At 37.4% G+C, this 24,741-nt stretch overlaps 5 protein-coding genes across 9 annotated transcripts; 4 read left to right on the top strand and 1 right to left on the bottom strand.

Moving 5' to 3' along the window:
• Nucleotides 1–246: 246 nt before the first annotated feature.
• On the top strand, nt 247–6,837 carry LOC108977285 (regucalcin-like). 2 transcript variants are annotated; one of them, XM_018946895.1, is made up of 4 exons: nt 247–343; nt 5,704–6,289; nt 6,363–6,501; nt 6,568–6,837. In XM_018946895.1, the coding sequence occupies exons 2-4, from the start codon at nt 5,704–5,706 to the stop codon at nt 6,758–6,760; spliced, it is 918 nt and encodes a 305-aa protein (XP_018802440.1). In that variant the 5' UTR covers nt 247–343; the 3' UTR covers nt 6,761–6,837. The 2 variants fall into 2 exon arrangements, with proteins under 2 accessions (XP_018802440.1, XP_018802439.1); XM_018946894.1 differs by lacking the exon at nt 247–343 and adding an exon at nt 3,141–3,352.
• A 2,585-nt stretch (nt 6,838–9,422) lies between these two features.
• On the top strand, nt 9,423–11,697 carry LOC108977234 (regucalcin-like). Of its 2 annotated transcripts, none has more exons than XM_018946832.1 (4): nt 9,423–9,656; nt 10,565–11,147; nt 11,220–11,358; nt 11,427–11,697. In XM_018946832.1, the coding sequence occupies exons 1-4, from the start codon at nt 9,552–9,554 to the stop codon at nt 11,617–11,619; spliced, it is 1,020 nt and encodes a 339-aa protein (XP_018802377.1). In that variant the 5' UTR covers nt 9,423–9,551; the 3' UTR covers nt 11,620–11,697. The 2 variants fall into 2 exon arrangements, with proteins under 2 accessions (XP_018802377.1, XP_018802378.1); XM_018946833.1 differs by having other exon boundaries at nt 11,432–11,629.
• Nucleotides 11,698–11,795: 98 nt separating this feature from the next.
• On the top strand, nt 11,796–15,161 carry LOC108977235 (regucalcin-like). 2 transcript variants are annotated; one of them, XM_018946835.1, is made up of 4 exons: nt 11,796–12,543; nt 14,215–14,640; nt 14,706–14,856; nt 14,960–15,161. In XM_018946835.1, the coding sequence occupies exons 1-4, from the start codon at nt 12,507–12,509 to the stop codon at nt 15,150–15,152; spliced, it is 807 nt and encodes a 268-aa protein (XP_018802380.1). In that variant the 5' UTR covers nt 11,796–12,506; the 3' UTR covers nt 15,153–15,161. The 2 variants fall into 2 exon arrangements, with proteins under 2 accessions (XP_018802380.1, XP_018802379.1); XM_018946834.1 differs by lacking the exon at nt 11,796–12,543 and adding an exon at nt 12,682–12,860.
• Nucleotides 15,162–15,693: 532 nt separating this feature from the next.
• On the top strand, nt 15,694–23,247 carry LOC108977287 (alpha-(1,3)-fucosyltransferase C-like). 2 transcript variants are annotated; one of them, XM_018946900.1, is made up of 3 exons: nt 15,694–15,708; nt 19,852–20,692; nt 22,644–23,247. In XM_018946900.1, exons 2-3 carry the CDS (start codon nt 19,944–19,946, stop codon nt 23,098–23,100), a joined length of 1,206 nt encoding a protein of 401 aa, XP_018802445.1. In that variant the 5' UTR covers nt 15,694–15,708; nt 19,852–19,943; the 3' UTR covers nt 23,101–23,247. The 2 variants fall into 2 exon arrangements, with proteins under 2 accessions (XP_018802445.1, XP_018802444.1); XM_018946899.1 differs by lacking the exon at nt 15,694–15,708 and adding an exon at nt 18,357–18,478 and having other exon boundaries at nt 19,825–20,692.
• Nucleotides 23,248–23,469: 222 nt separating this feature from the next.
• Nucleotides 23,470–24,487, bottom strand: LOC108977288 (glycine-rich selenoprotein-like). Its single transcript, XM_018946901.1, has 3 exons — nt 24,360–24,487; nt 24,218–24,302; nt 23,470–24,142 (listed from the first exon to the last, which is right to left on the bottom strand). Exons 1-3 carry the CDS (start codon nt 24,376–24,378, stop codon nt 23,914–23,916), a joined length of 333 nt encoding a protein of 110 aa, XP_018802446.1. The 5' UTR covers nt 24,379–24,487; the 3' UTR covers nt 23,470–23,913.
• Between the last annotated feature and the right edge of the window lie 254 nt (nt 24,488–24,741).

Below are 24,741 nucleotides of genomic sequence, written 5' to 3' on the forward strand. Positions count from 1 at the left end.
TTTTTTTCAAAATAATTTAAAAAAAATTTTTTTCGATAAAAATTAAAATAAAATTTTTTAAATCCAGTCTAATATTGAAAATAAATCCAAATTCCTTCACAGTTCGCATTATATTTTAACATAACTCAAAATACATTTTCCTCTCACACATCAACACATCCCGCAAATCTTCTCGCACACCAAACATGCCGTTAGCAGCGTGTGCAGCGTGTATAGCAATATCTTTTACCGGCAAATCGACTATAAAAAGATCTGCTTTGCTCATTGAGATTCAGTCTTTTCATTTCTGTGTGTCTGACATTGTTCTCTGTTGTTCAGCGAATCCAACGTAATATTACCAAAGGTATGAAAATACTCTGCAAATGGTTTTTGTTTATTTTGCGTGCGAAGTGTTATTGTTATTAAATAAATAATTAAAGTGTGGTCTCGTGCATTCAAATATAATTTATTGTAGACACTCGATTTATGCTCAATTTTACTAACAAATCGTGTACGAAAATTGTTTAGTAAAGCTTTAGCGCTTAAAGCTAGTAAAGCTCTCTCCGTACCTCTAATATACTCACAGCTGCATTTTAAGTTGATTACAATACAGTAATCTACAGAGATTGCATTGACAATTTAGCACTAGAATTTGTTAAATGTAGCAATGAAGCAATATAGATACTACATACAATACATACATACGTTTTAAAGGTAGAGTAGTTGCCGCACTTGCTCTCAGCATTCTTCCAACTTAGCACACACATATAACAACAACAGCATATAAATGTTAAAAAACATGTATACGTCTGTATTGAAAAGCGTGATCGCCAAAATGATTTATTCTGTTAGAATACTATAAATTATTATAAATTTTGTAGTTCATGCTGTGACTGTCGCAATATTCTTTTACTCTCTGACAGTGTTTGTCAAACTTTTTAGAAAAATTTAAAACTTCCAAATATTATAAAAAAAAAGTACACCGGTTAAATGAAAGGTATATTTTTAATGTAAAATTCGAAAATTATTGTTTTTTTTTTATTTTCATTAAGGGGTTACATGGGCTTCCTCGGGTAAAAATAAACTTTTTTTATCGTTTTTTTTTTGCTTACAAAAATTTATATATAAATGAAATTTTGTTAGATTCTTTTATTGTTACAAACATACACTATTAAAAAAGAAATTCTGAAAATTTGGGTAAAAAAAGTATTTTAAACTCGGTCCGGTGACCCCTCGGAAAAAAAGATGCGCCCTTACAGGATCTAAAGTGAAAAAATACGTGTTTTAATTAAATTAGAACTTGGACGAAGCTAAAAAACTGAAAATTGGATTTTTGGCAAATATTTAAAAAACAAAAATTTCACTTTTTTTTAGCAATCGAAAAAAAATATTCTTTCAGGTCTTTAAGAATTCTATCTCAAAGAGCTGTGTAAATTTGTAATATATATTTGATTAGTTCTCGAGAAATCTTGCCAACCGACTTCGAAAGCACAGTTTCGAGAAAAACGCGCTTAAAGACGACGCACTTAGCCCATTTAGTCTCGAGCACACAATTTCTCAAGGTTGTATTTCCGAAACCATTACTCGAATCTACTTGAACATTTATGACAATATTCAAGAGATGTTGCAGAATTTAATAAGACAATAAAAAAATTATTTTTTTTTTAAAGCCGCAATCCCATGTAATCCTTAAGCTTGTCACGAAGTTTGGAACACCAAGAAGAAAACGTAGGTTGGACTATAAAGTATATACGTACATAGATTATTCGTTCGATTTACAGTGAGCAAAAAAAAATGGAAAATCACGTATGTGAGAAATATTCTACGAACCATTCTGAACAGTTTTGCTCAAAAGACTATGTTTCTAAAACCGGTTTCAAGCCAGCGATTATTAATTGGACTTTTTTAAGGTTCATAAAGAGTTTTTCGTCAGTTTCTGAGCTATCTGAAATTTAATACATAGGTGTACTTTAATATAATATTGATCATTTGTCGGAACTGACTAAATTGAACAACTATATCACATATCTCCCATACAACCGTTTATTCGGTTTTTTACACTTCGCCTTAAAAACTGCTGGATCGAATCGGTTTAGTCTCTAGGCGAAGTTGTTCAGAATAATCTGGATTATCCCATAATATTCTCCGATTAGGATTCCTAAAATAAATAAATTTTTCATCACCACTGACAATTCGATGCAGAACTGATGTTCTTTCGCGTCTTTGTAGCAAAATTTTACAAGTGTTTTTTTTTTTTTTTTTTCAGTTTTCCATTTGCCTTTCCTTCAATTCATGTGGCACCCATTTTCCACACCAATTTGCATTGCAGTTCGGCATCTTCAAACTTTTTTGGTGGTCTTCTAGGTTCTTCATTTCTCACATCAAAGTCTGTGACCCGTTGAAACCGTTTTTTTGAATGTTGCTTCCGATAGAGCACGATCACCACATACCTCGACAAGCATTAGATGCGGCTATGTTTCAAAACTATTTTTTTTTTAAAATACCTCTAAGGTCGATAAAAATTTTCCTAAATTCGAAAATTATTTCATAGTTTATATATTTAATTTCTAAAATTTGTCTAAGAGTCAATTTATATATGTACATACAAGGTCGCTTTAATTTAGAAGAGATAACATTCTTTCTTTATTCTTAAGCCTTCGTAGCAGAAAAAAGGGAGTAACCTGAGTAGCGGTTACCTGCCACTAGAACTGTGAAAGCCTATTTTTCTTATTAAAAACTGCGGCTCTAAGGCTTCTTAGTGACAACACGAAAGTCAATATTAACAATTTGTGCTGATAAATATTAGATTGGGAACCGCTGCCAAGTTATTTTTTGTTGAATCGCTTGTTGGTTGTGAACCAAACAAAATCAACATGTTACGTATATAATATACTTACATACTCATATTTGTAAACATTAAAATGCATAACGATTAAATGCTCATTCATTGAACAACTCTTTGTTTGCGCACCTCTCGATCGTGTATCTCTGCGAACAGCTGATTTCGGCGCTTGCCAATCAATTAGCCATATACATACACACATACTTGTGCACCAGTTACTTTCGTGCCGCTTTATGAAAGTTTATAAGTGTCGCGGCAACTAACGCCAAGGTTTCAGTTGAGTCTTGATCTGTTAACTGTGTTAATCTTTGCTACCATTCGATTTGTCTAATTGAGAACGTGAGATCTCGTACTTAGAACTTGTGTAATAAAATAGTTTGGTCTTTTCCAAAAATGAATTTTCCAAGTTTTGTAAGTTTTGCGGTTTTATTGTGCTTAAGCGCTTGCCAAGTATACGGCGATGAGATTTCGGAGACCGAAGATAGAGTTGAAATATCCATGGAAGTGTCCATACGTGCTAATAATGTAACGGTATTTGCGAAAATTTTAATAAAAACTTATTCCCACGTTATTTTTATTACTATATAACTGTGATGTAATGTAATATTAGCACAATTCCAATTCAATATATTTTGTGTGTCATGCCACATTCAGTATTTATTGCAAAGGACAGAGTTGCACTTCCGTCTTGCAGCACAACTAGAATACCTGTATCTTAAAAGAGATCATAAAGCTGTTTCTGCTCTTAGAAGTGGAAGTAACACAAGCAATTAAATTCAAGTTCAATACTACAACTTAAGTAATGGACATTAATATTTTATGAGTTAGAGAGCTGCCAATTATTATGAAATAACCAATTCATTGCTGTCGATCAGTGGCGTATTATTATTTTTTGTACTGTGAATATACTGACCGATCTAAATCAAGTTTAATTTGTATGACATCTAGATGGCATAGTGATCCGATCTGAAAAATTTCTTCGGAGATTGCTCCGTTGTCTGGGACAATAACCCATGCCAAAATTCGTTAAGAAATCTCGTCAAATGAAAAAACTTTCCATTCAAACACTTCATTCCGATCGTTCAGTTTGTATGGCAGCTCTATGCTATAGTGGTCCGAGAAAAGAACATGCAATTTCAGATCGTTATCTGAACAACTCAAGCACTGGTTGGCGTATAGACAGACCTGTCTCTTATACACATCTAGATGTGTATAAGAGACAGGTTTGTATGGCAGCTCTATGCTATAGTGGTCCGAGAAAAGAACATGCAATTTCAGATCGTTATCTGAACAACTCAAGCACTGGTTGGCGTATAGACAGACAGACGTTTAGACGGACTTGACTGAATCAACTCAGCTTGTCATGTTGATCATTTATATATGTATTTTTTATAGGTCTCCGACGTTTCCTTTTAAAGAGTAATCCATTTCGCGGTTCCCTACTTTTTCAAAAGAACATTCTTTGGCATTTATTTTTTGAAAATTAGCTCATTTAAATGTTATTAGCGGCTACGTCTCAGATGGTCCATCCGTTCAGTTCAATTTTCGTTGACTGGTTCGGGCATTTAGACTGATAACTAGCGAATGACAAGGATGATGTTTTGTTCCAAGGGTTGAATCGAAGCGGGATTGTCTGCATAGACTGTAGACTTTAAATATGTCCACGGAAAAAGTCTAACGGTGTAGTATAACACGATCTTGATTAGGTGTTACAAACTTCGTTGCTAAACTTAAAACCTGTTCGGCTACGAAAAAAACGTAAGTGCGGATCCTCACAATTGCACGCCGTTCGAACCACAAACCGAATGTCTAAATACTGATCGATGTCGATAATCTGTAATGAAAAGCAGCACTTTGAGGTTATTTTTTTTTTTTTTTTCAAAATTATTGACATACTTGGTTGAATTTCTTTTTGCAACTGAGCAGTTGAGGAAGGAGCATGGTCGTCTCTAAAATGTTAATTTTTTGCTCATACAAAAATGTATACAATTTTCATTCAGCAGATGGAGTTCCGTCATAAAAGAGCTTTTAACCCTGTTATATATTTTGAGTCAATTTGACTTTACAACAAATTTATCACAGCGAGTTCTAACTGTTCCAGTCAATAATATCATGGACAGGAACAGGTGATAATCCCTTAGCGCTATGTTCGGGCTATATGATGGATGCGATAGCCTCACATCCGAGCTGTGGTCTGGCGTTGACTTGGAGGAACACTACACCAATCCTAATGACCAATTCTGGACGTTTCTGGGTGCTCACCTGCTTCAAGCAGAACAGTTGTTCGCAGTAAATGGTGGAGTTGAGCATCTGGCCAAATGTGAGCAGCTCATAGTGCATGATTCCCTTCCATTACCACCAAACACACAGCAAACCTTCCTGGCATGTAGCGCTTTACACATAGCCGCGAAATTCAAAAGACAAAAAGGCGGAAGGGAGGTATTTGACAACCTAATTTGTATACCTGAACTTAAGCATTTTAACGGATTAATGACCTCAAAAAGTTAATGTTTCTTAAGAAAGCACAAAAAATTAAATTTTAATCCAAACCTTTTTAACGATTTTTTTATTCAACTAAAACAGCTGTTTTCGAAATGTTTACTGCTGATGACCTATACAATTTGTTGTGTGGTTAAAAAATGCAAAAAAATATGAGATTGTCAATAAATAAATGGGTATAAAACCGATGAAATTTATACATTCAATATGTAAATTAAGATAAAGTTTTGTTTAACCCAACTATTTATATAATCAGTCTATAATATATGGTATATGTAACATTTAGTATAATGCAACAAAATTTGTCATACCTACGAGAATAATATAAAAATATGTTAATGTCCTTACTGATTTCCATTATTTGCTCTATCTCCCGCACACAGATGTCTTACAAAATCGAACCATTGCCCAACTCTTATGCCCACCTCGGTGAAGGTCCCCATTGGGATATTGAGACGCAGAGTCTCTACTATGTTGACATTGAAGCTGGTAAAATATTGCGCTACGACTACCAGGAGGATAAGGTGTACCATAGCAAAGTTGAGGGCGTCGAACTCGCCTCCTTCATTGTGCCGGTGGAAGGACAAAGCGACAAATTCGTTGTAGGAGCTGGTCGTCGTGTAGTCGTTGTCACTTGGGATGGTGTTTCGCCGACAAGCAAGGTAGACCGTGTACTCTTCGAAGTGCAACAAGATGAACAGTATATTGTGAATCGTTTTAACGATGGCAAAGCTGATCCACGTGGACGTCTCTTCGCCGGCACGATGCGTTATGTTGGTGATGAATTCAAAGATCGCTGGGGTGAACTCTACAAGTATGAGAAGGGTGGCAAGGTGTCGGTAGTGAAGACGGATGTTGGCATCTCCAATGGCTTGGCATGGAACGAGAAGACCAATAAGTTCTATTATATAGACACAACCGACTATGAAGTGAAGGAATACGATTATGACTTTAATGCTGGTATACCGAGTAAGCACAACGCGCTTGATTTTCTTTGAGAAAGTTTTCACTACAAGACCTTTTTCCACTTTCATTAATTTAGCTAAACCAAAGGTCGTTTTCGATTTGCGTCGTCCAAATCCGAAGGACAATGTGTTGCCCGACGGTTTGACCATAGACAGTGATGGTAATATTTATGTGGCCACCTTCAATGGCCACACCATATACAAGGTCAATCCAAGGTTAGTATAAATTGACGCAATAAGTAATAAATCCCGACCTTCTTACTTCTTTTGTTTTCGATTTAGCACCGGCAAAGTGCTCTTGGAAATCAAATTGCCAACCAAGCAGATCACATCTGCCGCCTGGGGTGGTCCCAATCTCGATATCTTGTATGTAACAACATCAGCCAAATTTGAGCAACCACCACCGGCTGGCACTACTTACAAAATCACCGGTCTGGGCGCCACCGGTTTGCCTATGGCCAAGGTTCAACTATAATCTTACACAGTTATATTATCTGAACAGTTTTTATACATTTTCATATTAAATTTACATTACAACCATAAAAATATAAATTTGCGTTTTAAAATTGCTTAGGTTAGGATTTATGATATGTACTCTCGCAAAAAAGGAGCATTAACCATTAAAGAGTTTACTGTAAAGAGATCACCATTAAGCTTAGTTTTAGACTACGATTTTGACTTTAAAGCCACAGTAGACCTATTGCCCTCTTTCAGGGATGTAAGTCTATATTCCGACAGAGCGGCAATACCGGCGTAGAGTCATCTCTATCAATTTCATCAAGCTACTTTATTTAGGTGCCGGCCATAGCGAATTCACCAGAAGGTTGAACTTACGCAGTTATAGCCGAGTTTACAACAGCGCCCCAGTCGTTCTTCCTTTTCGCTGTTTGACGGCAAATAGAAATTCCAAGTCTACCTGGTCTTTCGAACGGAGTGGCGGTTTGCCAAAGTTGTTTGAAGGGAAGTACGATGGAAATATTCAGGCACTTTCTTCTCCATAGTTCAACTTTTGCAAGATTAGGGTTAAAATATCACGGCATTTATTTGAATAGCAGGAGAAATATCTAAAACTGAAATTGTTGATTTATTGGAGTCTTCGAGGTCAATTTATAGTAGCTTTATATATCGCGAAAGACCGGCGTTCTAAGTGAGATCCTTCTTGGATTTTTTAACAGATCCGAAACCCCAATTTGGTTGAGAACCTCAAAGGAGTAAAGGGCAACTGTGATTAAAATTCTTGTAAAAAAAGCGGACAGTCGCCCTCTGGAAGGTTTGGGCTCATACATACCTCACAAACTACTAAAGCTATATCGACCATACTTGCTGAGGAGCGTTTCTAGCAACTCGATTACTTTTTCATTCGTTGTCAGTACAACGAGTTCCGATATGAATGGGGTATATGCTGATACGGAAGTTTCTTCAAACAAACATTGAAATAAGCTCACTTCAGTTTTATTTTATGTGCATTTAGGTAGTAAATTAATTTAATTAATTAATTTAAAAATCACTTAGCACACTCACAGCTGAAAAGGTTAGAGTGTTTATATTTAATTATGAGGAAAACGAGCGTTACCACATCTTAGAAACCAAATATGAAGGTTTTTTCAACGACAGCGTTTTCTTTGTACTTATTTTCGCGTGATTCTTATTTCTGCGTTGGCGGGCTGCGGGTTGGTCAATACCCGCAGTGACTGAAGTCTTTCGCGTAATAATCCTCTGTATGAAATAACTAAGATTGCTAAATAAAGAAAGAGGAAAGGAAAGAGAAATCGGAATTTTGCCAATATCGGAATAAAATTTTGCACAAATAGTGTCTTCAAAAATAAAACATCTCATGTCTACAAACTGTCGAAGTGGGAGTTGAACTGTTCAAGTCCACAGATATCGAATATAGCATAGATATATGTAGATCAACTCGTGAGAAAATGTTTGTCTTACAATAATGTATCTTTGTGCTGAACTCGGCAATACTTCTCCGTAGCTTCCATATGCCTAATTTAAAGATTTTCGAGCTTTCGGTTTACTATATAGACAGTATGTGAGGTAACTTAGTGATACTCGGAGAACAAGTTAAAAAAAAGAACTGGATTCTTTATTAGCGCAAATTTTATAATCATACATAAACAGACTTTTCGGACTTTTTCAAAAATGTGTACTACATTTTAGTGAATATGTACATTAGTTTGATGAACAACAAAGCAGCGGTGGCCGATGGATTGCTGACCGAGATATTAACATATGGCGGCGAAGAATTGATAAGGAGCACGAATCAACTTCCTTGTAGAATATGGTCGGTACGCATAGCCGACGATTGGAATTTGAGTATGTTCTGCCCAATGCCCAAAAAGAGAGACCCCACAATTTACGCCAACTACCGTTGGATAAGCTGGCACAACATCGCATATAAGGTTCTATTGAGCTTACTGTGTGAAACCTTTAGTCCGGGCAAATCAACAACCGACCAGATATTCACCATGCGCTAAATCTTGGAAAAGACCCGTGAAAGGAGAATCGACACTCACCACCTCTTCGTCGATTTCAAAGCTCCTTTCGACAGCACGAAAACGAGCTGCCTTTATGCCGCGATGTCTGAATTTGGTATCCCCGCAAAACTAATACGGCTGTCTAAACTGACGTTGGGCAACACCAAAAGCTCCATCAGAATCGGGAAAGCCGTTCGGTACCAAACGAGGCTGCTGGAGAATATAATTCGATTTGCAGAGCTTAATTTTTTATAAGAGTGTACAGCCTGTCTCTTATACACATCTAGATGTGTATAAGATTTATAAGAGTGTACAGCTGCTGGCGTTTGCCGATGATATTGATATCATACTTTTACATATACATATATCTTTTCACATATCTAAAAAAAATTTTAATGTTTTCAAATTTCCAGGGGGGTTCAACCCCCCTTTAAAAGTCACAGAAAATAAATGCTCATTCATTGAAAAACTATTTCTTTGCACTTCTGGATTGTGTAATTCTGACAACAACTGATTTTGCGATTGCAAATCAATTAGCTATATATGTATATATAATGTATATATGTATAGGCATGTAGTTGTGTACTAGTTACTTTCGTGTCTAGCAGTGATAGTTTATAAGTGTCGCCGCAGCTTGAGCCAAGGTTTCAGTTTTGTCTTGGTCTGTTAACTGTGTTAGTCTTTATTTGAGTTGGATTTATTTATTTGAGGTCGTGAGATCTCATACTTACAGTTATACTGACGGATTGTTGTGTATAAAAAAATTATAATTGGAAAAAAATTATGGATTTACCGAGTTTAGCAATTATTTCGGTTTTAGTGTGCTTAAACGCTTTCCAAGTACACAGTGATGAGGTTTCGGCGGCAGAGGAAAATAATAATTTAACGGTATTAACGAAAATATGAAATAATATCTATCTTTTTGGGTCACATCAGGGGTATGTTTTAGTGTAAAGAAAGGACGAACTTGCATCATACAATGTAACACTGACCTTCCGTGAAATCACATAAAAGAAGTCACAAAAGTTTCCCCTCGTTGAGCGAAAATTAAAAAAAGTAGTTAAGATTTACTATTCCTCGAACTTTTATCATATCAACCAGTCTTCAAAATATTTATCGGTGTTCAAAATTGATACTATACCATATACACATATATACAATTTTCTTTGCGATCAAGAGCCCGAAGAATTCGAAAGTGGTACTACCAAATTTAATCTTTCTCTCTGGGCCAATGGTTATATGGTACATTTAGTTTGGAACTTGGAAATGCAAAGGAAAAGAGATCTAAGAAAGACCAATCTTGAGATATCACAATATTAAGCTGTTCCATTATATCCAGCCGATCTCATGTACATTTTATTCTCAAGTTTGCCACAACTTATTGTATCCCTTCGTTGTTTCTGAACAACTAATTTGAATATGTTGTTTTAATATATCTACGAAAAATCGTTTACATAACACTAATGTCGTTAGTCATCGATGAGTAACAGCAACAAATTACTGTTGATGCTCTCACAAATCATTGGATTTTGAAAGGTTAAGCCGATAAGCCAGACTAGTTGCAATATTACAATTACATCGTCTTTAAAAAATAGAAAATAATGCTGATGCACCAATATATACATACATAAACTGAGATAAGGCTCATTTTTCCCCCCACTATTTTTGAAATAATATACTTGTACGAGTACACCAGATGAATCTAAAATTGTCCTAATTACTGGAATAACACAAAAATTTAACAGGTTTCTTACGAATTCCGAAATTATTTCAAAACTCGTATCTTCCAAACATAGCTGCCTTACCAAATCGAGCCATTGCCCGACTCTTATGCTCACCTCGGTGAAGGTCCCCATTGGAATATTGAGACGCAGAGTCTCTACTATGTTTCTCTTGATTCTGGCTGGATACTCCGCTATGACTACCACGAGGATACGGTGTACCGTAGCAAAGTTGAGAATCTCCAATTCACCTCCTTCATTGTGCCGGTCGAAGGACAAAAGGATAAATTTGTTGTTGGATCTAGTCGTCGCGTACTGGTCATCACATGGGATGGTGTTTCGTCGACAAGCAAGGTAGACCGTGTACTCTTCGAAGTGCAACAAGACGAACAGTATATTGTGAATCGTTTTAACGACGGCAAAGCTGATCCACGTGGACGTCTCTTCGCCGGCACGATGCGTTATATCGGCGATGCATACAAAGATCGCTGGGGTGAACTGTACAAATATGATAATGGCACAGTAACGGTAGTGAAGACCGATGTCGGTATCTCCAACGGATTGGCATGGAACGAGAAAACAAATAAGTTCTATTTTATAGATACAACTGACTATGAAGTAAAGGAATACGATTATGACCTTGAAGCTGGTGAAGCAAGTAAGCACGTGATGGGTGTCATTTGAAAAAGTCTTCACTAGAAATAAATTTGTCATATTTTCATTAATTTAGCTAAACCAAAGGTCGTTTTCGATGTGCGCCGCCCGAATCCAGAGAACAATTTGTTACCCGATGGTATGACCATAGACAGTGATGGTAATATTTATGTGGCCACTTACAATGGGTACACCTTAAACAAGGTCAATCCAAGGTTAGTCTTTTCATATGCAGATATGTATATGTTTTATTGAATCACGCAGGTTTATTGTTTTCTATTAGTACAGGGGAAGTTCTCTTAGAAATCAAGTTTCCCTGCAAGCAAATCACATCTGCCGCCTGGGGTGGTCCCAATCTCGATATCTTGTATGTAACAACATCAGCCGAATTTGATCAACCACCACCGGCTGGCACCACTTATCAGATTACCGGCTTGGGCGCTAAGGGTTTACCTATGACAAAGGTTCAACTATAATCGTTTACATTATGTGAAGAGTTCTACAAAAATCAAATCGCATAATTATAAAAAAAACGCATTTTAGTTTTAACAAAATTCAAGTGTTTTCTGTTACACGTACTGGTATATTGGAGTAAGAGTCTTTAAGTGAAGGTGCAGCATATCGGGTCGAAATTATGACTTTTCCGAACTTCGATGAAAATATGTCTGTCAGCGTACTTTGAATATCTCGGGCAGCTGAAAACTGTAATATTCATACCCTCCAAAAATGTCGACATTTCCTAGTTTCCCGAAATACTAAAACTTTGTATCAGGAATGAATTTTCCTTGACTTTTATTTCTGTTAGTAGTACGGTCTATTAAGTGAACGATTGAGAAGTATAATCTTATCTCGACAAATAAAAATCTCACTTTAAGTCCGTGATAATCCTCTTGACCTACGATGGAGAGAGTCAAGCGACTGCTTATCACTTATTACTGACTGACATTTCTGGCTTGGAAGTTTGAAGCCTCAACTGGTGGGTTCTCATTTCATATATACTAACCTTAAATTGATAGACACTCGATCTTGGGACACCTGTGATTAAAAAAGATGGGAGAAACAAAATTAAGCTCTACTCTCTAAAATATTGAAAGCTTTTCTGTAATTATGACCGCCAACGGTGAATATGAATAAGCGACTATTGTACGAGTTTGAGGAGAACACATGTGTTTTGAAATCATTCAAAATGAGAAGGTTAAGTATGAAATTCAAAAAAAAAAGTTTTACAGGGTCATTTTCAGTTTTCATATTTCGAAAAAGTATAAATAGACATCTGAGTAGAATTTGAAATTTAGTATGTAACTGCTTAAAAAGTGTGGAACTATTAAAATATGCTGACGATTTAGTCTCGAATTTTTGGAAAATGTCTCAAACAGTGAACTGCTGCATTATTTTCATAGGTAATATTCAAAAAACCAATCCATAAAAATTAACTAATACAATTTCAATATATATTTAAGTGACATTGATATTTCGTATATATAACTGTACCGATACGGTAAGTTTTTACTGAACACAATAAAAAAAAACAAGACCATTATAAGTTTCCTTAACGAACCAAAGGCTAACTACGAGGTCGAGGCATTGAAAGGCACTCGAGTGAGTATGGGAGAAGGACCACATTGGAAGTACCCGAATTTATACTATGTCGATATGGGTACTGGTGAAGTGGTGCGTTATGATTCCTTAACTGGAAGGACCCACAAATGCCAAATAAGTAGGTATTGTATAATATCAAAACTAACTTAATCTCAGTAACCTTAAAAGTAAGTCGCGATTATAGGCGAATAAACAATAGCGTCCCTTTTTGCTGCTTCTAATATTTTGGCTCCAGTTAGTAAGATCAAGCCAAACCCCCTCACTCTCCACAGAGCTTTCTTTCCCACAGTGTGGCGGTCTTTTCCTTTCACCAGCGTGTACCGCATGGAACCCCTCAAAACTGGATTGCTTTTGTCCATTCGAACGATTTGAACTAGCCACGGTAGCCGCTGTCTTTTTATACGCCGAACTATGTCAGTGCCGCTGTATCACGACGATAAACACGATCTCTTATGTTTAAAGAACTATAAATCTGCCGAAAAATCTTTTTCCTCGAAAATTCCTAGTCGCGTCCCATCAGATGTCGTCAGCGTTCACGTTTCTGCACCATATAGCAGGACGAGAATAATGAGCGATTTATAGAGTTTAGTTTTGGGTCGTTGAGAGAGGGCTTTATCATAAGGTCGAGCACTCATCACCTTCTAATTTTAGCACATCTCCAAACGGATGTTTATAGGCTACCCAGATGATACTTGGTCAAAGATCGGAAGTGGTGAAGTTCTTGACTGTTATCTAAAAGAATTTCTGACCACTCCCAGGAGAAAAGTAATAGATAAAAAGCTTTGAAGTAGAATAATTATAATGTTCTACGTCTGTTAAATATCTACTCTGGGTTAGGGTAGTGGGATGATCCATCAGCATGGCGGAATGATCACAGTTAGACTGTTATGCTCAGTCCTTTGTGAAAACGGACGAAAAGGCGTATGTGGTTGGATATTAGCTATCGACAAAGCATCTTTAACCTCACATCACATGTATATCACAAATCTGCTTAGGTTTTTTATTTCTATTTTGGTCATTTCACCTGTTGTTTGGTGGTGGTGTCAAGTTAGGACCATTGATAGGTGACCCTTTCTGTGAACTAAGAGTTCCATAGACCTCCCTATCTTAGGCCAGAAGGTTCTTGCGACAACACAGCTGCTAGTAGTTGACTATGATTGCTGAGCCGGCCTGAAGCCCAACTGTCCAGCAGTAAAAGGGAGCTGCTACCCAATTCCGAAGTTATTGAGACTGAAGTACCGGTCATAGAAAACTTTTCAGGCTTACAGTTTCCCGCAAATACGGTATGCTGTGGTAACAAGTTTTTAAGGTATCTTGAGTAAGGTTAGGTTCGCAGATCTGATAGTTTTTAGAAAGTCCCTATTAAAAAATGTCCGAAAGAAAATTTCAAAGGTAAGTAAGAAAATACCACCCCACCAAATATGATTACTTCCAAAACTTTATTTCCCACTATTAAATTTTCCAATCCACAGCAAATCACCGACGAGTTTCCTTTATTATACCATATAAAAACTCCGACAAACTATTTGTTGTTGGTCTCAATCGTCTTGCCGCACAAATTTATTGGGATGGTTACGCCACCAAGTGTCACGTCGTTAAGAAGTTGTTTGAAGTTGAGACAGAGAATCCACGAGGCATCAACAAATGTCTAAACGATGCGAAATGTGATGCCAAAGGACGCCTCTTTACCGGCACTGTTAATTGTGATTTCGTCACTGCAGGCGTTAGTGATCGAAATTTATATAAATTCGCTAATGGTAAACTAGAACGGATTTTAGACAATGTGAATCTCTCGAATGGCATGGCATGGAATTATAAACGCAAAGAGTACTATTACATCGATAGTGGCAGAAATGATATCATACGATTCGATTACGATTTGAAAACTGGGCGTACAGGTAGGTCACAAAATATACTATTTCGGAAATAATTATACTCTATGTATATTTTCTTTTTCTTGCAGTGAATCCAAAAGTCGTTTTTCATCTCGCTGTTAGTGAGTTTCCGCACAATAACAGCGGTTGGATTGTCATGGACGGCATGACCATAGACACGTTCGGTTATATCTATGTTGTTGTACATGGTAGCACAAAAATTTTAAAAATTTGCACCAGGTAATAATTCTCGTTGTTCAATAAATATTTACACTTTTATTTGCATCTGTATTTACATATATTCATACACCCTCTTTCTGCTTATGTCTCCATATCAACTCAGGAAATGGAGAATAATCGAACGTATTGAAATACCATGCAGTTCAATATCGTCTGCGACCTTTGGCGGTGCCAAGTACAATGAACTTTATGTAACATCTGTAGATTCGGAAAATGCAACAACATCTTGTGGCGAGATATTTCGAATTAAGGGTCTCAACGCTCGCGGCGAACTCAATGAACCGATAAGTTTTTAATGCACAAAAATTGTAACCGATTACGAGATTAATAAAGAAAAATTAAAGTATGGATTAAAGTTTCCATTATGTGCTAGATATAGGGAAAGTTTTTTCACTGCCACTGAGTTCACGATCATTACAGCTTAGACGCAGAAGAGCATTGCATACTTTTTTACCCTGAAGGGTGTAATTTAAGTACGACTTTTCCTGTTTTTTTTTTTTATATACACGAATTAGTTCCTAAATTTCTGAGAAACGTTCTGAATTTTTACACACACGCTTTATTCCTGCTCTTTTGTCGGAATCTGATATCGGGCCACTATAAGATGGAGCAGCCATACAACCTGAACAATCAAACTCACGTCCTTGTATGGAACAGTAGTTTATTTGACAAGATATCTTGTTAACGCCGCCCCCGCCCAATTTCTTTTGCCACGTCTGTATCGGCAGAGCAATCTTTTCTTTTCCTTTTATTCGAACTTTTTTCGAAGTTTAATTCGCGCGCAACTAAACTCTAACTAAAAGAAGTTGCGCGCGCTCTCTCCTTTTGCGACAGCTCAGCTATACAGACGTGGTAAGTGTGTGTCCAATTTATTTATTAAAATTATATATATTATATGAAACTTTTTGGTTTTTTATTTTAACATTTGTGGAATCATTTGCGCCGATCGTTTCCCCACGGCCAACCACAACTACGGAACGAGCTAGCACCGTGCTCCACCACCCGAATTATCATATCTATTGTTCTGTTAATTGATTGTTCAGATCGGACCACAGTAGCATTTAACCGCCATTAAAAATTGAGCAAAATCAAGATAAAAATCCTATACACTTTTTTGCTATAAAAAATGTAGCTGTGAAGGGTATTCTAGCTTCGGTGCAATTGAACTTAATATATTTTTTTCGTTATTAAATTGCTCAGACGTTCACTTAGAGTCACATTAGATAAATAAATGAGGATTGCACCGCGACCTAGGGTCTATTGTGTTCTCAGATGGTTATTGTTTTTCAAAAGAAGGTCAATGTGGATTTACAATTTTTTGATAAAAACTAATGTTAGATATTCCAAACTAATTTTTGGGATATCTTGTAATTCTTCAAGAGCCAAAAAATCGCCACAAATATTACGTATTTAGAGGCCAGTGAAAGATTTAAACCATGACATCGGTTTAATACATATTTAGTACCAAATGACAGAATGCTCAGTATTTTCTCGACGAGGTGTATGGGAAATCTCGCATACGACAATTCTGGTGGTCAAGCGGCTCTGTTCTTGCGGCAATTTGATCTTTTAAGGATGTAAGCCGACGTCACAGCGATTTTCAAATTCAAATTTTTCCACTAGACGCTCAATTGTTGATCTGACAGGACTATAATTATGACCATCGTATATCTTTTCATGTTGAAATGGCGACCCTTAGTGAAGAGAAATGTCAAAAGAGCGGGAAAAAATACGGCGTCGTTTGCTGTCCTGAACTAAGGATCGGTTATATCATATTTTGCACCACAACTTATTGGCCAAGTTTTAAAAAACAAAATTACTTTGGAAACTTTGCACTGTTGCATCATCATCTTTCACTCACTCCACCTAATTAGCTAGTACTGTTATTATTTTAATTAGTTCAACAACGAAGTAGTTGTAAAACCGGTAGTGGCAGAACCGATTTCTTCCAATTTCACATTGTTTTTTAATACTGTTAAGAGTCATGTTTCCACCAGTTTCGGATAGACCGAGTAGTTTTTTTCAGGAATGAATAAACCACACACTTTGGTGGTCTGCACATTATGTGTACTCGAATGAAAGCACCAAAATTCTTATCTAAAATACATGTGCATATCAAACTTTTTCTTGGTGAATAACCGCTTCCACGAACAGAAATCAGATATCGGTAAACCAATTCGTCATTCTGATCAAATTCATGTAAAGGATACTTTCTTAGTGTATGGAATTTTTATTTCAAATACAAGTAATTCTTATCGTCTACAAAATAAACTCCTGAGCTAATACAAGCATGCTAACGTTCAATCTAATATTTCATACATTAGTTATAAGCCTCGACTGATTTTTACTGTTTCGGCTCATTTCGGGTGCCATTCGCTAGATTGTTGGACATTTTTCATAAGTCCATGTCTCATTAGCAGTAATGATGAGTTCGAGGAATACACGCTTCATATCCCAAGCATTAGCCAAAATCTTTTGATTTGCCAACACAATGATTTTCACGCACTGTTACTTAAACAGAAAAAGGTCTGGCAGTGAACTAGGGTAAGACGAATTATCTCCTGTCATTAAACAACCAGTCGTCGCACTCGCTATTTGGGTCCCACGTCACTATTGACAATCATAACTTCGAAGTCGTAGATAATATGGTCTATCTTGGAATCAGTATTAATACCCACAACAATGTCAGCAGAATAATTCTTGCCAGCAAGTGTTACTTCGGACGGAGTAGGCAATTGAAAAGTAAAGTCCTCTCTCGACGAACAAACGCAAAATTTTGCATGTCACTCATCATCCCGGTCCTGCTAAATGGTGCAGAAGTATGTACGATCACAACATCTGATGAGACGGCGTTACGACTTTTCGAGAGAAATGTTCTGCGGAAGATTTATGGTACTTTGCGCATTGGCATCGGCGAATATCACATTCGATGGAACGATAAGCTGTTTAGAGATATACGACGACATTGATATAGTTCAGCGCATTAAGAGACAGCGGGTATGTTTTCTAGGACCACATGACGTCCAAATGGATGAAAACACTCCAACTCTGAGAGTATTCGACGCCGTTCCCGCTGGGGGAAGCAAAGAAAGAGAATGACCAGATGGAGAAGAATCTGGCTGCACTGAACGAAGGTGGCTGCAGGCTTTGTTTACAACTGCTATGCAAGTTTGGCAGTTCGTTTTATTCTTGCCGCTAAATAAGCACCCTATATATCAAACTTGGCGTTCTCAAATATTTTTCGGCGGGGTAGATAACACTACTTTACTATTTACGCACCAACTTTCTGCGCAATTGTGCTTTATTTGTGTATAACATTAAATCAAATAAATTCATTTGGAACTTATAGTTATGAGTAGTTCTTATCTGTAACGCCATAGCTGATAAAATTACTAACACTCAAACGGCAAAAAGTGAGGTTTGGCGATCAGTGCAGCGTAATAAATACAAATTTATAAATTTACATGTACATATGTATGTAGTCTCATACAGGTGTGCCAATAAGCAATAAGGGTTTACTACCTGATAACTTTACCAATATTGGAATATCTGTGATAAGCGTTTCTATCGCTGGTATTTAGTTCTCATTGTCGCACAGAGAAATTGGGTTTAGACTTACTACGTGAGTTTAAAATAAAAAAAATAATCAGCTTTTATTTAAAATGTTAATGCTGGAGTATTAAAAGTCTAGATAAGTTAATAAAAGTTAATTATTAAAAGTGAATATAAATAGAGAATATACAAACATGTTATATATGTATGTACATGTATTTCAAAGCATTGTGTTTAAAAATTATCAAAAGTGCTGTGGGCAAAAAATAGTAAGACTTTTTAATCTAAATTTCGGGCGAAAACCCATTCGTCGAGAAATCAAAATTCTGTTGCCGAACGTTCGGTGATAATGTTTGCCGCGAGCAAGGCAGCTGATTTGCGTCTTCCCCAAATCATGCGCTAGCGGCAGCAATGTGCTCGACACCATGGACTCTTCTTAGTCTCACTTGCACGGGACACATTTTGTACTATGGCTGCAGATTCAAATTTTTCCACCAGACGCGCAAATGTTGATCTGACAGGATGATTATGACGACCGTAAATTCGACGTAGCGCTCTTAAAGTTGAGGCCACTGACTCCGAATTTCGGTAGTAACTTTTTATAATTTCGACTCGTTATTGGATCGTATATATTTCCATGTTGAAATGACAAGTCTAATGGAAGAGAAATGTTAAAAGAGCGGCAAAAAATATGGCGTCGTTTGCTGTCCCTATCGGTCTGCTTTTGTAGCGTTCCCTTTGAAAACCCCGTTATGTGTCGACAACTCTTGTTTCTTGCACCGTCGTATACTGCATTGATTCTTCATGAGTTTTTTCGCGAAACTTTCAATGAACATCAGATCGTAAATACCGTATTCGACGGACTTAGCTCTGTGTGCCTTCTGGCTTATCAGCAAACTCAAATCGTCTGCTCCGGGGAAACCATTTTGAGTCAATTGAAGACATTAAACTTGAATCCCTAAGTGTATTGCAGGCTGTTCTGGTAATTGAACTTTAACAAGGTGGATTACTTTGATTTTGATGACATAGATTTATAAATTTTGAAGAATAAATTAAGAATTTTAAAATGATGAACAAAGTCTTACTATTTTCTGCCCATAATACGAGGTATATATGGTATACATATGTATTTGTTTCAAATTAAAATCCGTGAGCGCATACAAAGTCTAATTGTAGTGGGTGAATTCTAACAGAAGCTCAAACCCCGACGAGTCGGCCTAGAGCGAACAGTGAGCAAACATATTATATAGTTCGTGTTTGAGAAATAAAACATAAGCACGCGGGAATTAATGTACGAAACAATTTAAATCGCCTTTTAAATAGTTCACGTAATAAAAAAATATATATGTATGTATGTATGTATGTATATAGAAAATTAAAATTAAAAAAAATTAAAAGCAATAACAAAATTGACAGATTTGTTTTTCATAAATCTCATCACAGTGCTTCACCAGTCATTTATAAAACTCAAAAAAAAAAAAAAACACTACAGTTACTTATGTGCTACGTATGTATATATCTACAAAGTGGGCGTAATGTCCTTCAGCACATCCAAGCAAATGTACAGTAATACGCGTTGCCTGAAGTTGGCTTTGCGCGCCACCATCTGCATCATATTTTTACTGACGCTCATCATTTTGGTGATCTTTACGCGCAACAATGCACGAAATACAGCGCTGCGCATGTCGAGGCAGCCGGCGCCGCAAGGCAGTGTTATACTCTTCTGGAATGGTTTCTTCCAGGACAAGCGCTGGACCTTACCGGCGGACACCTTCCACGCGCAGTGTCCACGAGCCAATTGCATTTTCACCAATCAACACGACTTTTTGCCCTCAATCGTCGACTATGCAGCGATCGTTTTTCATACGGCGCGTAAATTTACGCTTTTCTACGGCACACCACCACAACGTGCGCCCAATCAAACGTATGTGTTCGCACAATTAGAATCGCCGACGCATACCTGGCACAATTTCCAGGCCGAGAGCAATTTCTATAATCTCACGTTGAGCTATCGCCTCGACTCGGACGTGGTTTGGAGTTATAATGTGGTAAGAACGATTGCAACGCGTCAAATTATTGCGCCGGCGCTAGATCCAATATGGCCGGCGGTGGAGGTGGCTTGGACGCAAAACGATGCGGATTTGTTATTGTTAATTGAAGGAAAGCGTAAAATGGTCGCTTGGTTTGCGTCCAACTGTAAGGTGGCTTCGAGACGGGAGCGCTTAGTGAAGGCGCTGCAGACGCACGTGCAAGTGGATGTGTATGGCAAATGTGGGACCTTGAGGTAAATTGCTTGTTGTGTTTGCAATGTGTACACCCATAGGTACTCAGAGATAATAGAGGCAATTGTAGAGGAGGTGAAATATGTTTACAACAAGATAACAGCAATGTTTTGATGAGCTTCACTTATTTAAAGTACGAATAGTTTACGAAGAGTTCTGATTTTATTTAAAGTTCCAGCTTTATAAAGTTAATTCAAGTTAGATTAATGAGCTCAGGAATAATTCCACTCGGACAGCTAGATTCGCCTATTTGTTGTGATGCCCAGAACTCCCAGGTACAGGATTTGTCCGGAAAGTAATAGAACTGAGTCGATTAAAAAAAAAATTATTGAACCAATCTTACAATTTCTTGAAAAACGTTCAAGATAGGCTCCTTCTGCGTCGGTACAGTACTGCCAGCGCGATTTCCGAGCATTAAAGGCGTTACGGAAGGCATTCCCCTTTGTCGTCTCAAAATTCTTGCTTTTCATCGGCCGAAACAAAAAAAGTAGTGTACCACATAGGGCGGCTGCGGAAGCGTTGGAATGCCGGCCTTGGTTAGGTAGCTGCTCACACCGTCTGGAGCCAGGGCGTTATCGTGGTGCAATTTCCAATCGGCTGCGATGCCTTGTCGCACTCCTTTTAACCCTTCGTTTGAGCCTCTTGAGGACTTCCACATAAAATTTGGTTTGACGGTTTCTCCAGGAGGAAGAAAAACGAAAATGAGCATCGTTTTCACTTTGGATTGCCTCAGCCTTTCGGTCTTCTTCAACGACCTCTTCCTGGCGCTCCACAAAGGCCTGGTGACACCGAAACACAACACATCTGTGAAATCAACATCTGGGTAAGCCTGCTTGATCATATTAAACGTCGGAGATATACCGAGTTTCATGCGTGAAAATGTTTGTCCTGACTTTCCAGGTGCTCGGAGACAACTGACCAGCCGCTTGTTCGTTAGTTAGGAACGCCCACTATCGAATCCAGTCGATACGCGCACGTTCCGAAGTACAGTCGCGACGGAAGAAAATCAGTACTATTTCTTTCCGGACAAACCCTAATATCAACTCCAGCCAATTCGCCGGCTTCGTATAAAGTATGGCAATGGTGATGCTTCAACCTTAGTCTGGCGAAAGCTGTACAGAGCTGGAAAAAGCGTCTAGATGTTACCACCTCATTTGCCTCAGTACAATTTTTACAAGTTACGATATCAGTCTTGCTTTACTTTGAACTTTTACGTTTCTCTCTGTGCCAGAAGTCGTTCGCAACGCCAAAAGTGCTGCTTGCTGACTAACGCTTGCCGAGCGCGCGCATGACCTATAGATTCAGCACTCGAATGCACGTAGGCAGAGCAACAACTGTTTCCATCCTGTTGGAATCAAAGTAAGGGCACTTTCTTGCAAGCTGTTTGGCTTTCTAATTTCCGACGATTCCGCTGTGACCAGGCACCCAGACAAGTTTAATATTTCATGAGGGGTACATGATCATTTACTATCAGCAAGTTCAAGGCCTGTATAGCGCTGCTATCAGAGTGAATGCAAACCTCACTAAAAGAAGCCGAACTTCGGAGAGATACATTTGCTGCTACGTTAATGAATGCTGAAACAAGAGTTGTTTGAGAGCTGCAGACAAAACACTCCTCCATCAACCTACCCTTGAGCTTTGATCCATCCGTGAAAAAGCTCACTGCGAGTCTTCTTCAGAGACTCCGCGACACCCATGTACGTACTATTCGCCACATCTTTACGTACTATTTTCGATGCATATATAAAAATATGTATGTATGTATATACTTTTCTTCGACGTTTCCTACTGGGTGTTACAAACGTCGTAGCAAACTTTATATACCATGTAAAAGGGTATAATAAAGGAACCCAAAATCGGTCTTATGACTAAAATAGAGTTTCAACAACAAATTATTTTAAAACATAATTTTTTTTTTTATTGAAATAACTTCACTTTTTTCTCCTCTTACAGATGCGAACGGTTCAACAGCAGTTGCGATGAGTTGCTCGACAAAGATTACAAATTCTATTTGAGTTTTGAGAATTCCCTTTGCAAGGATTATGTAACGGAAAAGTTTTTTAACGCGCTGCAGCGACACATTGTGCCCGTGGTTTACGGTGGTGCAAATTATACGCGTTTCGCGCCACCACACTCATACATTGATGCGCAGGACTTCAAAAACGCCTCATCACTGGCTGAATACCTCAACTACTTGAGTGAGCATCCCTACCAGTATGCTAAGTACTTCTGGTGGCGTCGCTATTACAGGGTCGAGGCTAATGATGGCGGCCTCCACATGCTACCATATTGCGAGTTATGTGAGCGCATTCACTCAAAACCCACCGTTAGACGTACTCAAGTCTATGAAGATATAAATGCATTTTGGACCGATAAAGTATGCACGAAAAAGGCTCGGATAGATTTTTAAGTTTTTAAGTTGTTTTTAATTAATGTAGTTAATTAATTCTAATTTTTTATATAAATGAATTATATAAGAAAAGGTAAAAATGCAGGCGCATGCGCAAAAATAAAAGTGCTCACTATAAGTTTGGGAGTAGTGGGAGAGTTTGATAAATGAGTTTCGGAAACCATGACTAGTTGGGTGGTATGACGGTATTCTTCTTTTTACACGACTTAGTCTTTCTATCATGCCACTGGGCCTATATAACAGTCCATTTTATTATATCGAGCTGTCGAGGAAATATATAAGTTCTTGTACTTCATATTCAAAAAAATTTCAACAGCTGTTGTAATTATGCAACAGTACCCTTCAAACGTTTGACACAAAAAAATTTAATTTTTGTACTGTTAATAAATTTCACTGAGGCGGAAAAAATTTCATATATTCACAAAAATTATCTTCAGTTACATACGTATGTATTCGAAAGCATGGCTATTGCACTGATCTTGACTATGTATTAAAGCATATTTGTTATATTTACATGTAAATGTATGTATATTTTGCTATTAGTATAAGCCTCAATAATTACACTTTGTCGATTTATAATTATCAGAACAACTTCTCCCAACTTAGGGTTGCAAAGTTGATCGTCATAGAAGCAATGAATGCCAAAAAATCGACAAAGTATAACGCACTGCCGGCGATGTCAAAGGTTTCGAGTAGTTTTAACAGTGCTTTATGGGTGATGATTAAGTCTGTTGTGTCCAAGCGTGCATAAAGTAATTCTTCATCTGAAAAACTTTATGTAACGTCACAAATTGCTTGAACACGTTACCGTGCTCATCCGCCACCAGGTATATTGCAATCCATTGATGTATTAACAACACGTCCGATGCGACGATTTGGACGAAGGCCTTGATTGAAGCCACCACCATTACCGTTGCCTCGTCCACCACCACCACCACCACCTCCACCTGGACCACCTCCACCACCGGTTCCCCATCTACTCGGTCGCGCATTGCTGCGCGGATTGTCATTATTCATGAAGGGAGCCATCAGGGTTCGAAAGCTGAAATATGAACATATGTGTAAGTAGATATGTGCGTGCATTATACCATATTGCGCGTTCTAAGAATTTACTTACAAGGTGACAGTCACAAACCAAATGCTTGTGAATATCTCCAGCACACGCGCCACACTCCATGGTCTCCGCTCCAAGACACGACCATCTGTTGTTTACATTAGTTTTTAATATATTTTATACACGAATATCTTAAACAATTTACCTCGGTCTATATACACCATTCTGCAATGGCGTCACAATTTTTGAGTGCTTCACTAATAATAACAATAAATTTTGTTTAGTTTCAGTAAATAAATAAAAACAAAAAATTTAGCAATTTGGAAAAATCAAGAAAACAATTCGATGACAATGTGATATTTACAAAAACTGACGTGTACTTTACCACTTTTAGTTATGGAAGAGTTCTCAATGAGATGGCGCTCTTGGTTTTTTGATATACATTTTACATTATTATTTATATGAATATATTATTATTTATACTTTTCGATCGGTTGTATGTCAATTTATATATTAATCTATTGTTTATTGTAGTGTATCTTTGAATTTCTTGTTAATAATACAGCTTATAACCAGAGAACGTAAAT

The sequence above is a fragment of the Bactrocera latifrons genome, unplaced genomic scaffold (genome assembly GCF_001853355.1).
Source record: "Bactrocera latifrons isolate USDA-ARS-PBARC rearing strain unplaced genomic scaffold, ASM185335v1 scaffold_86, whole genome shotgun sequence".
Lineage (NCBI taxonomy): Eukaryota > Metazoa > Arthropoda > Insecta > Diptera > Tephritidae > Bactrocera > Bactrocera latifrons.